Source organism: Muntiacus reevesi, chromosome X (genome assembly GCF_963930625.1).
Source record: "Muntiacus reevesi chromosome X, mMunRee1.1, whole genome shotgun sequence".
Lineage (NCBI taxonomy): Eukaryota > Metazoa > Chordata > Mammalia > Artiodactyla > Cervidae > Muntiacus > Muntiacus reevesi.
In genome coordinates, this window is record NC_089271.1 from 63,322,426 (window position 1) to 63,343,593 (window position 21,168).

Below are 21,168 nucleotides of genomic sequence, written 5' to 3' on the forward strand. Positions count from 1 at the left end.
ATGATACACACTTGGAGAGAAAAATGTGTGGGCATCTGTCCTACTGAGGAGAAGTGCAGTAAGAGGAAGTTAAGTCATTTTTATAGGACAGTCCTTTGGGGTCTTTGTTTACGTTTGGCCAGTTATCTTGTTTCTTTTCTCCCACATGACCTGTCCTGGGACCCTCCCCAACATGCATGAGCATCTCTATTCCCAGATGCATGCCAGCCCGGAGACCTATGGGGGAGACGTGGCATCACACATTATGGGGTGGGGCCCCTTTGTTTTTGACCCCCAAGGAGCCTTTCTTCCCATGTGCAGTGTCTCTCCTGCCCTGAGAACGGGACATATGTGACCTCTTGATGTTTTAGTCAAACAGAGAGTAGCCCCTCTGTCTCTGCCAGAGCTGTTGTCCTAAATTGTCCTCAGGAGACAAAGCCTGACTATTTACCCTGTTACTCTTATTCGTTCTATTTCAGAGTGCAAGCTGGAGACTGACTGTAAGTACCTGGACTCAAGCCCACTTGCCTCCTTCCTTAGGAAGTGTAAAGCAGAGGCTAGTTGTAAATGCTTGGCCTCACAAGCATATAATATTTCTTTCCGTCTGTTTACATCATCTTGAACATCTCTCATTAGGATGTTATAGATTAGGATCTTTATCCCTTTCCTACCTCTGCCTTTCCCTTTTGGTAATCATGTTTTCAAAGTCTGTTTCCATTTTGTTAGTAAGTTCATTTGTACAATTGTTTAGGTTCCACATGTAAGGGACATTTGTGTTACTCTTTCTGACTTTCTGCACTCAGTATGGCAATCACTACATCCATCCATGTTGCCTCAAGCGGCATTATTTCATTCCTTTTATGGTAAAGTACTATTCCGCTGTATATATGTACCACATATTCTTTATCCATTCCTCTGTCGATGGATATTTAGGTAGCTACCGTGTCTTGGCAGTTGTAAATAGTGCTGTAACCAACATTGGGGTGGATGCATCTTATAGATTTGTGAGTACAGCTGTTTGGTCTCCTTAGGTTTATTCCTTGGCATTTTATTCTTTTTGATGGGATGGTAAGGGGGATTGTTTATTTAATTTCTCTTTCTGAAATTTCATTGTTAGCATGTAAAAATGCAAGAGATTTCTGTGCATTCATTTTGTATCCTGCAGCTTTACTGAATTCATCGATGAGCTCTAATAGTTTTCTGGCAGCATCTTTAAGGTTTTCTATGCACAGTATCATGCAAACTGCAAGCAGTGACAGCTTTATTTCCTTTCCAACTTGGATTCTTTTATTTCTTTCTCTCTGATTGCTGTGGTTAGATCTTCCGTAACTATATTGAATAAAAGTGGTGAGAGTGGCCATCCTTCTCTTCTTCCTGATCTTAGAAGAAATGCTTTCTTCTTTTTACTATTGAGTATGATGTTATCGGTAGGTTTGTGAAATGTGGCCTTCTTAATGTTCAGATAGGGCCCCTCTATGCCCACTTTCTGGAGAGTTATTATCACAAATGGATGTTGGACTTTTTTCTAAAGCTTTCTCTGCATCTATTGAGATCTATGGATTTGTGGATATTGAAAAATTCTTGCATCACTTGGATGAATCCCACTTGATCATGTTGTGTGGTCCTTTTAATGTCTTGCTGGATTTGGTTTGCTACTGTTTGGTTGAGAATTTTGTGCCTATGTTCATCATTGATATTGCCCTGTACCTTTCTTTTTTGGTGGTATATTTGTCTGCTTGTGGTATCAGGGTGATGGTGGCCTCATAGGATGAGTTTGAGGAGTGTTCTCTCCTCTGCAAGTTTTTGGAATAGTTTCTGAAGGATAGGTATTGACTCTTCACCAAATGCCTGACGGAATTTGCCTCTGAAGTCATCTGGTCCTGGCCTTCTGTTTTATGGAAAATTTTAAATCAGAGTTTCAATTTCAGTACATATGATATGTTTCCTTGTAGTTTCTATTTCTCTCTGGTTCATACTTGGAAAATTGTACCACTCTAGATGCAGATCCAGAAGCAACAGTTAGAACTGGACATGGAATAACAGACTGGTTCTAAATAGAAAAAGGAGTACGTCGAGGTTGTATATTGTCACCCTGCTTATTTAACTTACAGGCAGAGTACATCATGTGAAATGCTGGCCTGGAAGAAGCACAAGCTGGAATCAAGATTGCCGGGAGAAATATCAATAACCTCAGATATGCAGATGACACCACCCTTATGGCAGAAATTGAAGAGCAACTAAAAAGCCTCTTGATGAACGTGAAAGTGGAGAGTGAGAAAGTTGGCTTAAAGCTCAACATTCAGAAAACTAAGATCATGCCATCTGGTCCCATCACTTCTTGGGAGATAGATGGGGAAACAGTGGAAACAGTGACAGACTATTTTTGGGGGCTCCAAAATCGCTGCAGATGGTGACTGCAGCCATGAAATTAAAAGACACTTACTCCTTGGAAGGAAAGTTATGACCAACCCCGATAGCATATTGAAAAGCAGAGACATCACTTTGCCAAGAAAGGTCCATCTAGTCAAGGCTATGGTTTTTCCAGTGGTCATGTATGGATGTGAGAGTTGGACTGTGAAGAAAGCTGAGCGCCGAAAAATTGATGCTTTTGAACTGTAGTGTTGGAGGAGACTCTTGAGAGTCCCTTCGACTGCAAGGAGATCCAACCAGGCCATCCTAAAGGAGATCAGTCCTGGGTGTTCATGGAAGGACTGATGCTGAAGCTGAGGCTCGAGTACTTTGGTCACCTCATGCGAAGAGTTGACTTACTGGAAAAGACCCTGATGCTGGGAGGGATTGGGGGCAGGAGGAGAAGGGGACGACAGAAAATGAGATGGCATCACCGACTCGATGGACATGAGTTTGAGTCAACTCTGGGAGTTGGTGATGGACAGGGAGGCCTGTCGTGCTGTGATTCACGGGGTTGCAAAGAGTCAGACACGACTGCGCGACTGAACTGAACTGAAATGAATAATTGGTCCATTACTTCTATGTTGTTCATTTCATTGGCAAATATTTGCTTCCTGTATTCTCTTACAATCCTGTGTATTTCTGTGATATCACTTGCAACTTACTTCTCCATGTCTAATTTTATTGAATTTAACCCTCTCCCTTTTATTCTTTTTTTTCTTTTCTTTTGGGTTTCACTGGCTCTGCTTTTAAATCATCATGGCTTTCTCTTCCATTCTGGAGGGGAGGGGTTCAGAGGGTCCAGTCGGCGGGACGACTTTGGTTCAGTCCCTGGTTTCTTGCTGCATAGAAGAGGCTGGGGTGCGAGGAGGAGACGTGGTCGCGTTTTCTGAGGTCCCTGGCTGGCGGGACCAGAGCCCTGGACAGTGTGCTACCTCATTCCACCACCAGGAGGCGACTGTTCCCTCTGGGATTTCTTCCTGTGGGGATGCTGACAGCGTGCGAGGGGGGGGCGGGGTGGAGGGGGGGATGCAGGAGTGTAGTGTAGGGTCACAGAAGGTAAAGCAAGACCTAGGCCTGAGACTGGCGTCGGTGGAGAGCACCATCTCTCCGCGGGGAGTCTGGGGCTGAAGGGGCGGGGGGAGGAATTTCAGGACCTGGGTCCCCCTGACAGAAGTCTAGGGGAAGGAAATCATGCGGCCCAAGGCAACAGTTAATGCAACACAGTGGGAGATGTTCCTTCTCTACCCTGCCAGGCAACCTCTTCCCCCCAGTTGGGAAGGGGCAAGATTTTTGGAAAACACTGCTGCCTGCTTGGGTCTGCGCACCACCCTGGTGGGGCCAAACTCTAGAATTCGCTTGCAGTGGAACTGGGGGAGACAGCCAAGCTGGGTTAACTGCATAGACGGGGACAGCTCCGAACTCTCTCCTCCAGCCCCCAAATGGACGAGCTCCGGATGCCCGAAATTCCTGGAGGGACCCACCAAAACGAAAGGGAAAGGGACTAATAAAACTAGGTTTGTCTTTCCCTGTCCCAAGCCCCCTGGCCCCCTTCCCGCTGGGCGCCCCCTGCAGGCCGCGTCCTCAGCACTTCTTCAGCACCAGTTGCAGATGGAGGCGCACTTCGGTGGCATTTTCCCAGGGTACCACGCTGGCGCGGAAGGAGCTGGGCTCAGCCTTCTGTGCCTCCTGGATAAGGCGGTGCATGGGGTAGCCGCGGCGAGGGAAGGCCACATCGCCACCGGCCAGCAGCCCCGTGGGACAGAAGTCGTTGGCGCCGTCACCCACGTAGGAAAGGCGCTCGAAGTGCACGCGGTCGTGGGCCCGCTCGCGCAGGTAGTCGCTGAGCACCTTGTGCTTGCACGTGTTGGCCGGGCAGCGCGCGCAGCTGTGTGAGTGGAAGGGCTGCAGCGCCAGCAGCCCCCGAGCGTCGGGCCTGGAAGGGTTGCTGAAGATGCGGCGGAACAGGCCTTGGTGGCCGGCGGCGCGCAGCGCGCTCTCCACGCCAAAGGTGTTGGCATCTGAGATGAGAATAACCTCAAAGCAGGAACCCTGCTTGGCCACAAACTGCAGCATTTTGCCCATGCCGGGCGACAGCGGGATGGACTCGTAGAGCACGCGCAGGTCTCGCGGCCGCACGCCCTGTTCACCCAGGTACTGGAAGACGCGCTGCATGTACTCGTTGTAGAAGCCTTCGCGGTAGGTGGCACGCAGGCTCTCTGGGAACTGTTTTCGTCCACGATAGTCTCATCAAAGTCGAAGGTCAGGAGGAAGCGCAGCGAGCCCTGCACAGCCATCCCGCTGTCCCTAGACAGGCATCGGAGGCCAGCAACTGGAAAACACCCGCTCACTGTCAGTACATCACCCTGAGCACCACCTGTAGGGATTGTTGGCCTCCAGCTGTCGGTCCAGAGCTCCTGACCACCATACAAGGTCTATATGAGGGTGCCCAGCCAGGTGGCTTTGTTTCCACCACTAACATCCACCTGATCCTATCCCCTCTCCTGAGCCCCAGGAACCACTCAGTAAAAACAGCCCATCAATAAGCTAAGGACCACAAGGCCCTTGCTAGGCATCCTCTTAACAATCCCTCATGATGCTGGAAAGGTTACAGATATTATTGAAGACCTAGAAAGGGTAACCAACTTGTGCAAACATCACCCACTATATATGGCAGAGACAGACCTCAAAACCAGATCTCAGAGTCTGAGACCAGTGTTTTTTTCTCTATATGTTCATTGCCCCTTTCTTGTGTATGGTACATCATGGCTTACAAATCAGCTTCACTCATATTCTGTCCTTGCTCAACACAATTCCATGGATCCAGCAGATGAAAAGGACTCGAGAGATTAAATAACTTGCCCAAGGCTACCATGTTTCTATTGGGCAAAGCCTGGTTCATGAACACTTGGTCACAGCCTTGCCTGCCCTCTGTCCTCAAAAGGGAAGAGGCAGATGCCCAGGGCTGGGCATCCACTGCAGCTGAAGGGCTAGGACCCCTGGGTACCACAGGTGATCTAGGACTGTCTCACTCAGTGGTGCTTCTAGAGACTGGCAGTCCGCCAAGAGTCAGGTTGATATTTCTGCCAGATTTTGCTATGTGACTTTGGGGACAGGATTTGGCTTCCTGGGGCCTTCACCAATGCTGCTTCAAACCTACAACTCCCAGTTGCTCCCCTCCACCCTGGGTTTAAATGAGAAACTAGATGCAGCTGGGACACATCTGGACCACTACTGCGAGCCAGACTAGACAGGGGCAGGAGCAAACGTCTGGCTGGCTGCTGCCCTCTGGTGGTGAGAGTGGGTTGACACTGGGTACCCCTCTGACTTTGTCAAGGTGACTCTCCCCAGACCATCCCAGGACAGCAAGGAAAATCAACAGCTTCTCAAGAGAGAGACTGGGACTTTGCAGGAGCAGGGCACCAGTCAGAGGAAGGGCTCCCTCCATCTTGAGGTACCCCATCTGTCCCCACTCCCTGGCTACACATGGAATGTGGGTTTCAGCCTTTTCCCTAAGCATTTGTAGTCTAGGAATCTAGTTGTGGCCAAAGCTCTGGAAGCTTTCTCCTGAGTGACTGAATCCTCTTGTGGTCAGCAAATAGTGTCTCTCAGAGGAAAGGGGGACAGGACCTCTGAGCTTTTCCAGCCGGGTGGGAGGCGGCGGCGGCAGAGGTCTGTCCCGGCTGAGTTTGGAGTGTGAAGAGTAGGGGTACACGGGCTAGCTGAGGTGTTTGGGCTCAGGATGGAGCAAGGGGTGCTTACGGGAATTGGAGGGGATGCGGTGTCTTATCCACCCCCGGATTTCTGGGCTTCGGCTCTCACGAGTCCCTCCAGTCCGGAGGGGCCGTGGATGACGTGCGTCTGGGCCGTCCCCTCCACTTGCCCCCCATCCCCCCTCCCTTTTATTCTTGATGGGTCTGGCAAAAGGTCTATCAATTTTGCTTATCCTTTCAAAGAACCAGCTTTTAGTTTTATTCACTTCAGTTCAGTCACTCAGTTGTGTCTGACTATTTGCAACCCCATGGACTGCAGCACGCCAGGCTTCCCTGTCCATCACCAACTCCTGGAGCTTACTCAAGCTCCTGTCCATCGAGTCAGGGATGTTCTCCAATCATCTCATCCTCTGTTGTCCCCTTCTCCTCTCACCTTCAATCTTTCCCAGCATCATGGTCTTTTGCAATGAGTCAGTTCTTCACATCAGGTGGTCAAAGTAGTTTCATTGATCTCATCTGTTGCTTTCTTAATCTCTATTGCTTATATCTCTGCTCTGATCTTTGATTTCTACCCTTCTGCTAACTTTCCATTTTCTTTGTTCCTTTTTCTCTCATTGCTTTAGGTGTAAGGTTAGGTTGTTTATTTGAGGTTTTTCTTGTTTCCTGAGGTAAGTTTGTATTGCTACAAAATTCCCTCTTAGAACTGCTTTTGCTGCCTTCCATAGGGGTTGTGTTTTCCCTTTCATTTCCCCATAGGTATATTATGATTTGCTCTTTGATTTCTTCACTGACTTCACCTCCACATGTTTGCTTTTTTCTACAGTTTTGTTTTTTGCTGCAGATGATTTCTACTTTTTATCACTGTTCAAGAATATGGGTTTGTTGTTGATGTTCAGCCGCACAGTCGTGTCTGACTCTTGGCGACCCCATGGGCTGCAGCTTGCCAGGCCTCCGTGTCCCTGACCATCTCCCGAAGTTTGCCTAAGTTCATGTCCATTGCATCGGTGATGCCATCCAGTCATCCCATCCTCTGATGCCCTCTTCTCCTTCTGCCCTCAGTCCTTCCCACCATCAGGGACTTTTCCAATGAGTCAGCTGTTCACATCAGATGACCAAAATAATGGAGTTTCAGCTCAGCATCATTCCTTCCCAATGAGGATTGTTGATTCTGCTTAAGATTGACTGGTTTGAATTCCTTGCTGTCCAAGGGACTCGCAGGAGTCTTCTCCAGCACCACACTTTGAAGGCATCGATTCTTTGGTGCTCCACCTTCTTTACACTCCAACACTCACAACCATATGTGCCCACTGGGAAGACCATAGCCTTGACTATATGGATCTTTGTCAGCAGAGTAATGTGTCTGATTGTCAACACACTGTCTGGGTTTGTCATAGCTTTCCTGCCAAGAAGCAAACGTCCTCTGATTTCGTGGCTGCAGTCACCGTCCGCAGTGATTTTAGAACCCAAGAGGAGGAAAGCTGTCAACATTTCCACCGTCCCCTCCTCTATTTGCCAGGAAGGAAAGGGATGGAATGCCATGATCTTATTTTTTCCCCCCAATATTTAGTTTTAAGCCGGCTTTTTCCACTCTCCTCCTTCACCCTCATCAAGAGGCTCTTTAGTTCCTCTGCCCTTTCTGCCATTAAATTGGTATCATCTGCATACCTGCGGTTGTTGAGGTTTCTCCTGCCTGTCTTGATTCCAGCTTGTAAATCATCCAGCCCGGCATTTCTCATGATGTGCTCAACATGTAGATTAAACAAACAGGGTGACAGCAGACAGCCCTGTCATACTCCTTTCTCAATCCTGAGCCAATCAGTTGTTCCATACAGTGTGTGTTTCTTCTTGACCCACATACAGGTTTCTCAGGAGACAGGTAAGATGGTCTGGTATTCCCATCTCTCTAAGAGCTTTCCACAGCTTATCATGATCCACACAGACAAAGACTTTGGTCTAGTTGACAAAACAGAGGTAGATGTTTTCCTGGAATTCCTTTGGTTTCTCTATAATCCAGCTAATGTTGGCAACTTGATCTCAGATTTCTCTTCCTTTTCTGAACCCAACTTGGACATCTGGATGGTCTTGGTTCGCATAATGCTGAAGCCTAGCATGCAAGATTTTAAGCGTTTCCTTACTAGCATGGCAGGTGAGTGCAATTGTCTGATGGTTAGCACATTCCTGGTGCTACTGTTTTTGGGAATTGGGATGTGGATTGACTTTTTCCAGTCCTGTGGCCACTGCTAGGTCTTCCACATTTGCTGGCATAGTGAATGCAACACTTTGATGGCATCATCCTTTAGGGTTTTGAGAAGTTCTACTGGAATTCTGTCACATCCACTAGCTTTATTAAGAGCAGTGCTTCCTAAGGCCCGCTTGACTTCACTCTCCAGAATAGGTTGCTCTGGGTGGTGACCACACCATCACAGTAATCCAGTACATTAAGATCTTTTTTGTACAGTTCTTCTGTATATTCTTTCCATATCTTCTTGATCTCTTCAGCATTCACTAGTTCTCTTCCGTTTCTGTCCTTTATTGTGCCCATCTTTGGGAAAAAATATTCCCTTGATATCTCCAATTATCTTGAGGAGATCTCTAGTAATTTCCTCTTCTGTTTTTTCTTCTAGTTTTATACACTATCCATTGAAGAAGGCTTTCTTGTCTCTCCAAGTTGTTCTTTTGAAATGTCGGTTTAGTTTGATATACCTGTCCCTTTCTCCCTTGATCTTTGCTTCTCTTCTTTCTTTAGCTATTTGTAAGGCCTCCTACCACTTTGCCTTCTTGCTTTTCTTTTTCATTTGGATGGTTTTGTTCACAGCCTCCTGTACAGTATTACAGACCTCAGTCCATCATTCTTCAGACACAGTGTTGGCAAGTTCTAATCCCTTGAATCCATTTGTTGCCTCTGCTGCATTATCATAGTGGATTTGCCTTAGGTCGTACCTGACTGGTCTAGAAGATTTCACCACATTTTTAGGTTAGCCTGAATTTTGCTATGTGAATCTGAAGATCCAAGCCACAGTCAACTCCATGTCTTGTTTTTTTCTGACTATATACAGATTCTACATCTTTAACTACAAAGACTGTAATCGATTTGATTTTGGTATTGACCATTTAGTGATGACCATGCGCAAAACTGTCTCTGGTGCTGTTGAAAAAGCATATTAGTATCACAATAATATGGAATTATTGAGATGCAATTTACTTACAAGGTCTCTGGCCGCTGTAAGCACATACTCTTCTGGTACCACCACCACAATGGAAATAAAAACCGTTTTCATCACCTGCAAAATTGCTTCTGGTTTCTTGTCATTTAACCCCTTTGTCAAACCCCAGACACAGGCAACACCCCATCTGTTTTCTCTATATATAGTTTGGCCTCCTCAAGAATGTCAAGTAAATGGAATAGGTCGACTTATCCATGAGGATTCTGTGAGGCAAAAGGATATACAGGTGACTCCTGGATGTGCAATGTACATGTCACCTGAGTATAGTGAAATGGGTTGATTGTTACCTACCTATTCATCAGATTGAAGGCTTACCCTATCTATAATGTGTATATGTGTTGTCTGTTTAACTCATATTAATTCAATGCAATTTCTCTTCTATGTTTGGGTGTTTTTTTTTGTATATATATATATATATATATTTTTTTTATTTTTCAGTGGGTTTTGTCATACATTGATATGAATCAGCCATAGAGTTACACGTATTCCCCATCCCGGTCCCCCATTCCACCTCCCTCTCCACCCGATTTCTCTGGGTCTTCCCAGCCCACCAGGCCCGAGTACTAGAATCATGCCTCCCACCTGGGCTGGTGGTCTGTTTCACCACAGATAATATACATGCTGTTGTTTCAAAACATCCCACCCTCACCTTCTCCCACAGAGTTCAAAAGTCTGTTCTGTACTTCTGCGTCTCTTCTTCTGCCCTGCATATAGGGCCATTGTTACCATCTTTCTAAATTCTGTATATATGTGTTAGTATGCTGTAATGTTCTTTACCTTTCTGGCTTACTTCACTCTGTATAATGGGCTCCAGTTTCATCCATCTCATTAGAACTGATTCAAAAGAATTCTTTTTAACAGCTGAGTAATATTCCATGGTGTATATGTACCACATCTTCCTTATCTATTCATCTGCTGATGGGCATCTAGGTTGCTTCCATGTCCTGGCTATTACAAACAGTGCTGCGATGAACACTGGGGTGCACGTGTCTCTTTCAGATCTGGATTCCTCAGTGTGTATGCCCAGAAGTGGTATTGCTGGGTCATATCGTAGTTCTATTTCCAGTTTTCTCTTCTATGTTTGGAAGGGTTGTTTTATGAATTAGAAATGGTAAATCTTTTGAAAGAAAGTGAATCTTCTTTGTAAAAGTCCTCCATCTGCATCTGAGCAGTACTTACCAGGATGTCAACATTGATTGCACAAGCACAGGTACAACAAGCACACTGTAGTCACTCAAACGCTGCTCCCTGGGTCACACAGGGACAGTCCACCTGGCAACCCTGGCAGGCCCAGAGTACCTGGCCAGACCTGCCCATTGGAGGTGAGAGTGTCCCCACTTTAAGTCAGCTGAGTAGCAGCCTTTATTGCATCTGCAAGCTTAACCAACTGCTATCATGCAAAGGAACATATAAGCCAACTGCAGGGATTAGGACTTGGACATTTTGGGGCATGATTACTGTGCCCACTGCAGCTAGCGCTCTCTTCAGGGCTCACCTACTGTAAATTCTTTGTTTGTGCCAGTGTCCCTCAATAGTCCAGAGAAAGCGGTAGACCTGGGGCTGGTGCTGGTGGGCTGGGGGTGTGATAGGGAGGGAGCGTCTTCCCTGGAGTTGGACAGGCAGCAGAACCAGGCAGGATGGGGCCTAGGGCTCTCCAAGGCTGAAGGGGAAAGGCAACAGGGATGCCCTGAATGAGGCCGGGCTACTGCATTCCTCCTACCCCCTGGGGCCCAGATGGATTTCTTTAACCTGTGCCTCAGGCCCTGCCACAGATTTCCCACTGGAAGTGGAAGGCTTGGGGCTGAGCCAAGGCCTGTGATGTCTATGTTTCCAGCAACATTATAGTGAGGTAGTTGGTCTGAACTGTGTGCTCAGAGGAGGAAAGGGGGCCTGGTAAAAAGTGAAGGAGGGGTTATGTTCATGCCATTGCACCTCCACTTCCATGAGCTTCTCCACTTCCTCACCCTGGTGACCACACTCCCGGGCCCCTCTGTGCCCAAGGGTGGGGCTGATGCTGGTGCTGGACTCCCCGGGCACAACTTACCTACATGTCTCAGTGGCCAGAGACCTCAGCTGGACGGTCTCTGCAAAATTTACTCACTCGGACAATAGCTAGAAGTGCTACACCACCAGGCAATAACCACTGGGTCACCTCTAAACTAAGTGATCAAGCCCACCTGCTCCAGGGAGGAGTCTGAGAGTGGAAGGAGTAAGTCGCACCCATGTTCTTTTCTGACCCTGAGGTGTCTACTATTCCAACCCGCACGTAGACTGTCCACCTCACCTCATTCCAAGAGGCCTGGAAGGGAATCAACGTGAGAATATGGGCGCAGTGTTCCCCATTGTCCAGGTGCAGTCACTCCTAAATTCACTTCCTCATGGCACCCTTCTTGTGCCTGCCTCGGTTAAATCATCTTGGGCGGTCTCCTATTTCCAAGATGAGCAGCAGTATCCCTGGTGCTCTCCAGAGCCACCCTTCCCATTTTCAGTCATCCACACCCTCAGCAGTTGGCAGATATCATAGAATGGCAAGGTAGGATCCAGAGCCTCCTCCAGCGACTCCAACTCTGTGAGAGTCCCAACACCCTGTCCTGAGGTGTGCTGACTCCTGCATCATCCCTGTCCTACATTTTGGGAACATGACAACACCCCTTGAATATTGGGGGTCCGACCCTGGCTTCTGCTCACTCAATGCCTTACAGAATCTGGACCAGTCTCTACTTTCTTTTCTCCGCAAATCATATCCTTATGCCTCAAGGGCATTATCCTTGCTGACATTTATTCACACAGAGAGATATCCAGGCACCAACTCTGAATGTGCTACCTTCCATCATACTCCCTTTTGTGTAATAAAACCCTGGTCTTTCAGGAATGGTGTCAGGCAGAACCTACCCTCAGTTCACTCAAACACAGATCTCTCTGAGTCTCAGGCTGGCACAGTCCTGGAGTGCTGGTTGAGGGAAACAAAGTGCTCCCCAAATTCCAGTGAGGGGGAAATTGAACACAGTGTTCAGACTCATTGTCATGTTCCCTAAAGTACTAGTCCGGGGTACTGAGCTGGGATACTCTGGGAAATATCATTTGTTGAAAGATTTGTGTCATGGGTCTGGAGGAGCATTATTTGACAGGGACCCGGCAAGAACAGAGACTTACTAACCACACTTGCCATAGAGCATGATGGGCCCATTTCCACTCAAGCGTATAGAGAGGCTCAGGCTGGAGATGAGGGTGGTCAGCTGGCTAGGGCAGGAAGGATGTGAAAACACAAAAGACCACCATCCATCTCTAGCTGCCAGGGTGCAGTCTGACCCAGGTTGGCACCAAACAGATGCGTCTCCTGACCTCCAGTCCAGAGACTAGCCTGTCTCCTGTGTTTCCTGTACCTTCCCTCCTGCTCCCCAGGTCACTGGGTCCAGGCTTCATGCCAAAGTCCTTCATTGAATCCAAAGGAGAAGCGAAACTATTGGTGCCTGAGTCTCAGGGGTGAGGGATAAAGCGGAGACGAAGACTGTGTGCAGGTTCCAGCGTGCAAGGTGGGAGTGGGGTGGGGGTGGGGATGGTACGGGCAGTAGGGACTCCAATGAGAGGGCAGAGCCTGGGAAGGGAGAGATGAGGGCACCTGTGCCTGTTTTCACCTGCTGAAATACAGGTGCACGCATGGTCACCAATGGCAATTGAGGGGAGGGATCGAGGGTACTCCAGTGGAAAATAGAGTGGTCAGGGTAATTGGGACATGAATCCAGTGTGGCAAGCAGGATGGGATGGAGCTCTGTGAGTCATGAGTTCCTTCCAATGGGGAGGCAGAATGTCAACGATGGATGGGAACCGGCAAATCCCAGAGGAGCGAATTTAAAGAACTAGAAGAAGCCTTTAAGGGAATGGGAGGATGGGTCAATGTGGCCATACAAGGCCCTCAGTGAACCCAGACCAGCGGCACTCTGGTGCCCTGCTGGCCTGGATGGTAGCAGAGGCTGACCCAGAATCCCCACCGCAGGACGCCAGAAGGACTGCTCTGCAACAGGCTCTGATATGAGTGGCTCCCCCCCAGGCCTTGCCCCACTCCGCCTACCCCTACCTCCCAGAGAGAGGGTAGAGCACAGAATATGAGAAGTCCTTTAATCAAAAACTGCTGTGAAACTGGGGCAGAGAGGGGGCAAACAAGGGCAGAGGATGCCCTGGTGGAGGCAGAACGAGAGGCAACAAGCTTAGCCGCAGCTCGCCGGCCCGGGAGGTAACAGCTGCTCCTCTTGCAGGAAGATACTGGGCTCAACCTGTAAAACAGCAGAGTCAGGGAAGAGCCTCAAGCCAGGGCAGCCCACAGCCCTGCTCAACAGCCAGCATTGTGGGAAGGGGTATGCAGTGTGTAACACTCACTTCAAACGATCTGGAACTTGTCAGCCAGGTACTGCATGGAGGCTGCAACAGGGAGAGGCATAAACAGGTGCTCCAGACAGACAGACAGAGAAGCCTGTGCCCCTGTCCCGGTGGGGAACCACCTAGCCCTGCAACCTGAAACGCACATACCCCCAGCCCCAATGCAAAGAGCTCTGGGCCTGATCACTCCCCGCCAACGGAATTTAATGTGGAGCCATTTCCTCAAAGGAAACAAAATGTGCCAGCAGCTCTCAAGCTTGGGGCCACACACAAACCATTCAAAAACTGTCTCGTAAACAATCCAGCAAGACTCTTAGAGGCCACACCAGATCAACAAGGCATCTCTAAAGTCCTATCAGAAGGAGGTCTCTAGGACTTCCTGGCTGGCAGAGTGTGCACACAGTCCACGCAGTACTTTGCTACTTGTCCACATCTGCAGCTGAATATGCACCGCACGCTCCAGCGACAGGCTTGATAGGTTCTCCTCCCCACAGGAATGCTAATCCCTATAAGGCCCCCTGCACCTGCAGCCCACCTCACCCCAAGGGCCCACCCCAATTCTGCACTAAGAACCCGCTGCTCTCTGTCCCTGGTTCCTCATACCAAGTTGCTCCTTAAGGTCGTCTATTTCTCTCTGTAGCACCAGACACTAGGCCAGCAGACAAAGGAGGAACAGAAATGGTTAGTATACACCCGCCTCCCCTCTCCTCCTCCTCTCCTCTTCCCCAGGTCCTCATCCCAAACCAGGTGTCTAGACTGGCAAGGGAAAGACATTCCTCAGTGGAATGGAGGTGGGCTCCCTCCCTGGGGTGCAGGATAGCGGCAGGGGTGGGGGGGGCCCACACGTCAGTTGCACTTGGACTCAGATCCCAACATGGTGTTCGGGTGTGCATTCATAGGAGCCAGAAGAAACATTACCCGAGGACAGCCCTGCCTTCTGCGTGGCTGCTGCTGCCTTTTCGGTCTTGGGCCATGGTCAGTTGGTTCCTGGTCACCTGAGAGAGAAAGGACACACAATCCAGCTTCCCAGGTTCCCAGTGAGGTGGAAACCGCCAAGCAGGCTCTAAAGTGAGGTGAGGCAGTACCACCCTCTGCTAGCATCACGTCTCCCCTGCTCTGCCTGGGAGGCAGTGCAAACTTTCTCTCTGGGCCTGCCCCTCTATTCCTTAGGGCAGCCATTTCACCATGATGGAGGCTCTGCATTCGAGCCTCCCAGAGCGGCAGCCACAGCCAGCACCTGGGAGAGCAATGTGGGTGAACAGCACTTCACAGAAAAGGCTATTAGCCTGCAGGTCTACGCCCAGAGTAGCTGTTGGGGCACTGCCACCGATCACCCCTGCCAAACAAATTCTACACAGAAGGTGATGGGACCAGGTCCAGCCCTGGTGACACCCTGTTTCTCATGGGAGAAGTGGCCTGAGAGCAAGGCTGAGCCCCCAGAAGAGAGAGTGAGTCAGATACAGAGGTTTCTGCCCTCACCCCTGGCCTCCTCCCCTATATCAAAACCCAGGACACTCACCTGATGGGCCAGGCCCTCTGGGCCTGACTTCTCCCTTGTTCATGGCCACGGGCTCTGAGTTTCTTGAATCCTGTGTGCCTCTGATGTTGAGGTTGGCCCTGCCAGGTTCTCCATGATGCAGCGATGGAGAAGATGGCCATGGCCTGTCAGTGGTAAGCTACAAACAAGATTTCTCACTAATCTGGAGTAAGGATATGTGTGTGCGTGTGCATGTGTGTACCAGTGCATTTATATGTCTGTGTTTGTGAGAGCTCATGTGATTCAAGACAGAGCTGAGGCAGGGAATCGGAAAGAGTATTGAAAGGCTGATCTCTTTAGCACATTCTCTGTCAGTCGGCCCCAGGCCTGTAGGCAGAACTGAGCTGGGGACAACATGTGGCACTGAGAAAGCCTGGGGCCCCTGCAAAGAAGGTTTGGGGAAGAGCTAGGAAGTAGGATTCAGGAAAGTGATGTGTCTAAACACCGAAGCTCTGTGAAGCTTTTAAGGGGTCCCCTCAAATCAATTCAGCTACCAGCTCTCCCTTCCACTCCAGACCCAGCCTCGTGGAGGAGGCTGGAAATAGGACAAAGGTGGAACACCGAGCTCAGCACACCCAAAGTGCTACCTTAACTTTTGTCCCTAGTGAAAGGACACCAATCTGGCATCCTAATGACCCAGTGACCGAGGGTCACCCAATGACGACCCCTGAGGGATGGAGAGAAGGAGCACCGGGTGAAGACCTGTGCCCTGGGGAGGGTGGGAGGGGGAAGAGTGGGGAGAGAGGAGGGGTCTGGCCTACTCACTTGGCCTTTTGGGAATGGGTCTCTATTTGGGTCATTGTCTGCTCCTGACACCGCCACTGCTGCCACCGACTCCCGGGCCCGCCTAGCCACGGGTTTCTTCCCAGCGCCAGTGTGCTTGGACTCTTCAGCTCCCGAAGGGACCAAGGCATACTTCTTGGACCTCCCGAGTAGTGGGATGCCAGAGATTGGGGGAAAGGTGGCCAGTTCCAGGGGAGTGGCCGAGATTCCCTGCCCCCAGGAAGGGAAGGTTCTCTCCACAGCAGGTTTGGAGATGCCCCCAAGGGATTTCTTCTCCTGGACCCCCTTCCTCCTAGGAGTGGGCCGCGGCCTGCTGCCTGTAGAGGCAGCTGCAGTAACTGATACTACTGCCACTCCCGGGTAGCTGGGCAGGCTGCCCCCCTTCCCCCAGAGCACACTCTGCATTTTCTTAGGGGGAGAGGTGTCCTCCTGCTCTGCACCGCCCTGCCAGCCCTCCCTTTCCACAACCGAAATTAATCCTTGTGGAGCCGAGGACTGGCAAGTGCCTGGCACGTTAAGGAGATTCTCCCTGCCTTGGACATGCAAGCGTCTGGGTGTGTTCCCAGGATCCTCAGGGCTGTTGAGCATGGCCTGGCCTCCGTCTTTGGGATAAATGCTCACCCTCATCCGCTCTATCTCACTGAACTCATCAGAGGACTTGGGTTCGGACAGCAGCTCAGCTTGGCTTTCTGAGGGGGGCCACTGGCGATCCACAGCCACGTTCAACCTACTTCTAGTGCCTCTCTTAGGGTTCCCACCCACGTGGAGAGGGCCGGCCTCAGCCTGTGCCGCTTCCCCACACCTCTGGGTGGCACTGCCTCGACTGCGGGGACGCGCCTCGAGATTCCACAAGGCAGACACTTCGCCGACCACATAGCTCTCCTGGGACAGGTAACCGCGGGTGCCCAGCAAATTCAGGTTGGCCAGCTGCTGCAGGATGGCCGCCACTGACTCGTCAGCCAGCTGCAGGGTGTCCCCCTGATCGGCGGCCGGGGACCCAGGCCGGCCTTCGCAGCCCCACAGCCCTGGCCCTCCTGCTTCCAGCAGCTCCCGCTCTGACTCGAAGCCCTCAGGGTCTGGGGAGCCATCCCCGCCCTCACCCTCGCAGCTTCGCAGTGCCCCAGCCTCGGGGCTAAGGCTGGGTCCCTGCGGGCCTGCGGAGCCGGCCTCAAGGCCGCTGGTCTGCTCCCCACACTCTGAGCTGAAACCCGCTCCCGAAACAGACACCTCATCATCTGGGGAGCTCATGTCGCGATCTGGGTGGCCGCCGGACCTGGGGCAGCAACGATTTATCAACCGGGTCGCGGTGGCGGCGGTGGTGGTGGTCACGGCAGGTGAGGCGGGCGTCGACTGGAGCTCGCCGTCAAACACCAGGAGCACCACACGCAGGAGATGGCCGCAAATAACGCGAGACTTTCAGCGTGCCAGCCCTGCCGCCTCCTCATTGGTCCGGTTCCTGCCAACCAGCACACGCCTTGTTTGGCCGTCCCCTCGAGGTGTAACCAATGGGGTCGACAGCCTCCTCTGGCTTGCTGCCAAGCCCAAGGACCATCCCGGCAGTTTGGAGTTGGTGGGTGAAGTTGAAGCTGCGAGGATACGTCTGTCAAGCCTCTCTTCCCACCTCCTCCTGTCGCACCTCTGCTTTCTGGTTAGAGTCACAGCCCTGAGCCCCGACTGTGTACAAAATGGGTGGAGCGGGAGGCAGGAGGGTACTGAGGGCGCTGGTCTCCTGGGAGGTGAGGATGAAACGTCAGGATGGAGGCGCTGGACGCCTAGCACGTTCTGAAAGCATTTGCAGCCTCCCTTCCACCACAAGTCTTATGACCAATGGGAGAGTGGGCAGAGGAATCCCGCACTCAGTGGTGAGTGGTCGGCGTACTTCTCCCTAAGTGGCCAGAGGACAAAGGGATCGTAGTTTTGTTCTGTAACATCTCTGCCTCAACTGCTCCATCAAATGTTCTTGGCAGGCAGATTTGGGGGACAGACTGGGGTTGACCTTGCTCCCTGAGCTCTTTCTCCGATCTGAGGCAATTGAAAGAAGAGAGAATCTTAGTGTCCAGTTACAGTCGCAAAGGTGCTCATGGCTGCTGATTCTTGAGATGTAAACTAAAACAACTAATCAGGTTTCACACACTAGGAAGACAACCTTCCTAGAGGTTAACCCTTCTGAGAGTGGGAGAAGTTAGGAGCAAACCCCTGTGGCAGTGGTGCAAGAAATCTATTTGGGAGGTAATTTGGCAGAATCTATTAAAAGCAACTTATACAGCAGGGACCCTGTGCCTGGCACTCAATGGTTCCTTGTGATATTCCTAGGACTATAGTACCAGTGATTACCAGCCTCTTACAGGTGAGGAAACAGGTACTGAGAGGTCAGTCACTGAGCCAAGGTCATTTGGCCTGTGCAGATCAGTGGTAGCATTAAAACCAAGCAATTTGACTCCAGAGCCCTTGCTTTGATCCAAATATCTTAAAACTGGAAAAAAAAAAAAAAAGCTCCTTTTATTCTCTTCCAGCAAGTCTGCTGTCTGGCACATCCTCTATAAGTGAGGGTATATTTCTGAAATGTCTATTTTAGTCCATTGGTCTATTTGTTAATATGGCAGTACCACACAGTTTTGATTACTGTAACTTTGTAACATATTGAAATCAGGAAGTGTGAGTTCTCTACTTTTTTTCTTTTTCCACATTGCTTTGCCTATTAAAGATCTCTTTAGATTCTCTTTAAATTTTAGGATGAAGTTTTCTTTTTCTGTAAAACATGCCATTGAGATTTTGATAGGGCTTGCAGTGTGTAGATCAGTCTGGGTAGTATGTTGGAAGAACAGGTCCAATGGAGTGTGTGTGTGTGTGTGTGTGTGTGTGTGTGTGTGTGTGTGTGTGTGAAAAAGAATTGACTCATTCAATTATAGAGGCTGGTAAGTCCCAAGATCTAGAGGGTGAGTTGGCTAGCTGGAGACCCAGAAGAGCCAGTGGTTTAGCTCTAGTCCAGGTTAGAAGGCCTAAGAACCAAACCAATAGAGCTGATATTTCAGTTTGGCTCTCTAGGCAGTAAAAGAAGCTGATGTCCCAGTCCAAAGGCTTTCACATAGGAGAAATTCTCTTACATGAGGAAAGTTTGCCTTTTTTGCTTTATTGAGACTACCAACTGATTAGGTAAAGCCCACCCACATTATCCTGGGGAAATCTGTTCTATCCAGTTGATTGATTTAAATGTTAATCTCATGGAAAAGCACCCTACAGAAACACCCAGAATAATGTTTGCCTAAGTATCTAGGCACTCTGTGGACCAGTCAAGCTGACACATAAAATTAATCATCTCAGATAGCGTGGACCTCTTAACAGTATTTAGTATTCCAGTCTGTGTAGACAGATGTCTTTCCATTTGTTTGTGTTTCCATTTATTTGTATTTCTTTTTAATTTCTTTCAGCAATGATTTGTAGTTTGTAGTATACAAGTCTTTTGACTCCTTGCTTGAGTTTATTTCTCAGTATTTTATTCTTTTTTGATGCTAATGTCAATGGAATTGTTCTCTTAATTTCCTTTTCAAATTGTTCTTTGTTAGTGTGTAGTGATTAAACTGAATTTTGTTTCTTGATTTTGTGTCCTGGAACTTTGTTGAATATGTTTATTAGTTCTCCCAGGTGTGTGTGTGTGTGTGTGTGTGTGTGAGTGTAATCTTTTGGGTATTCCATGTACAAAATCATGCTATCTGCAAACGGAGATACTTTTATTGTTTCTGATTTGGATGCCTTTAATCTCTTCTTGTTTCTTAAGTGCTCTGGCTATGACTTCCAGTGTGTTGAATAGTAGTGGTGAGAGTGGGCTTCCTTGTCTTGTTCCTTACCTTAGAATAAGAGATTTCAGCTGTTCACCACTGAGTATGATGTTCATTGTGGACTTTACTTATATGGCTTTTATTATGTTGAGGTAATTTCTTTCTACTCCTAGTTCTTTGAGTGTTTTTATCATGAAAGAGGGTTGAATTTTTATGCCTCTATAGAGATGATGATGTGATTTTTGTCCTTCATTCATGTTAATGTGTTTTATTGCATTGATTAATTTTGTTAGTTAATTGTATGTTAAACTAACCTTGCATCCAAGGGATAAGCCCCATTTGACTGTATCACACAGTCCTTCTAATGTGCTGTTGAGTTCGTTTTGCTAGTATTTTGTTGAGGAGTTTTGCGTCTGCATTCATCTGGGAAACTGGCCTGTAATACTCTTTTCTTTTGGTGCCTTTAATATCAGGGTGAAATGAGTTTGAAAGTGTTACCTTTTCTTCAACATTTTTGGAATGATTTGAGAAAGATTGGTATTAATTCCTTAAATGTTTGGTGGAGTTCTCCATTGAAACTATCTGTTCCTGTTTTTTTTCTGTGTGTGGGGGGGGAGTTAGTGATTATTGATTCAATCTCATTATTGGCCTATCAGGTTTTCTATTTCTCCTTGATTCAGTTCTGGTAGATTGTGTGTTTCTAGGAATTGATTCACTTCTTCTAGGTTGTCCAGTTACTTTCCAAACAATGGTTCATAATGTCCTCTTATAATCCTATTTGTTTCTGGGGCATTGATTGTAATATCCCATCTTTTATTTCTAATTTTAGTTATTTTCATCTTTTTCTCTTAATCTATCTAAGTATTTGTCAGTTTTCTTGATCTTTTAAAAAGCAAATACAGTTATGTTGAATTTTTCCTGTTGTCTTTTCTGTAATTTTTTTTATCTCTGCTTTAATCTTTATTATTTCCTTCCTCTGCTGGCTTTGGTTTTCGTTTGTTCCTTTTCTAGCTCCTTGAGGTGTAAAATTATATAGTTGATTTGTGATCTTTCTTCCTTTTTAAGGTACGCATTTATAGTTATAAAGTCCCAGCATTGCTTTCATTGTACCCCGTAAGTTTTGTCATGTTGTGTTCTCATTTTTCCTGTCTCAAGATGTTTTCTAATTTCCCCTGTGGCTTCTTTTCTGACCCATTGATTGCTTAAGTATATGTTGTTAAACTTTGGTACATTTGTGGATTTTCCCATCTTCCTTGTGCTGTTGCCTTCTGGTTTCATTTACTGTGATCAGAAAAGATACTGTGGTGTAGTTTCAGTTTTCTTGAAGTTGCTAAGGCTTGTTCTGTGGTTTAACATGTAGTTCATGCTGGAGA

General features: G+C 48.5%; 1 protein-coding gene and 1 pseudogene across 1 annotated transcript; both read right to left on the reverse strand.

Moving 5' to 3' along the window:
• Nucleotides 1–3,972: 3,972 nt before the first annotated feature.
• LOC136154323 (phosphoethanolamine/phosphocholine phosphatase-like) lies at nucleotides 3,973–4,685 on the reverse strand (annotated as a pseudogene).
• Nucleotides 4,686–13,530: 8,845 nt separating this feature from the next.
• On the reverse strand, nucleotides 13,531–17,267 carry LOC136154496 (uncharacterized protein CXorf49 homolog). The gene is made up of 4 exons (XM_065916757.1): nucleotides 16,002–17,267; nucleotides 14,618–14,694; nucleotides 13,732–13,741; nucleotides 13,531–13,596 (listed from the first exon to the last, which is right to left on the reverse strand). Exons 1-4 carry the CDS (start codon nucleotides 17,265–17,267, stop codon nucleotides 13,531–13,533), a joined length of 1,419 nt encoding a protein of 472 aa, XP_065772829.1.
• Between the last annotated feature and the right edge of the window lie 3,901 nt (nucleotides 17,268–21,168).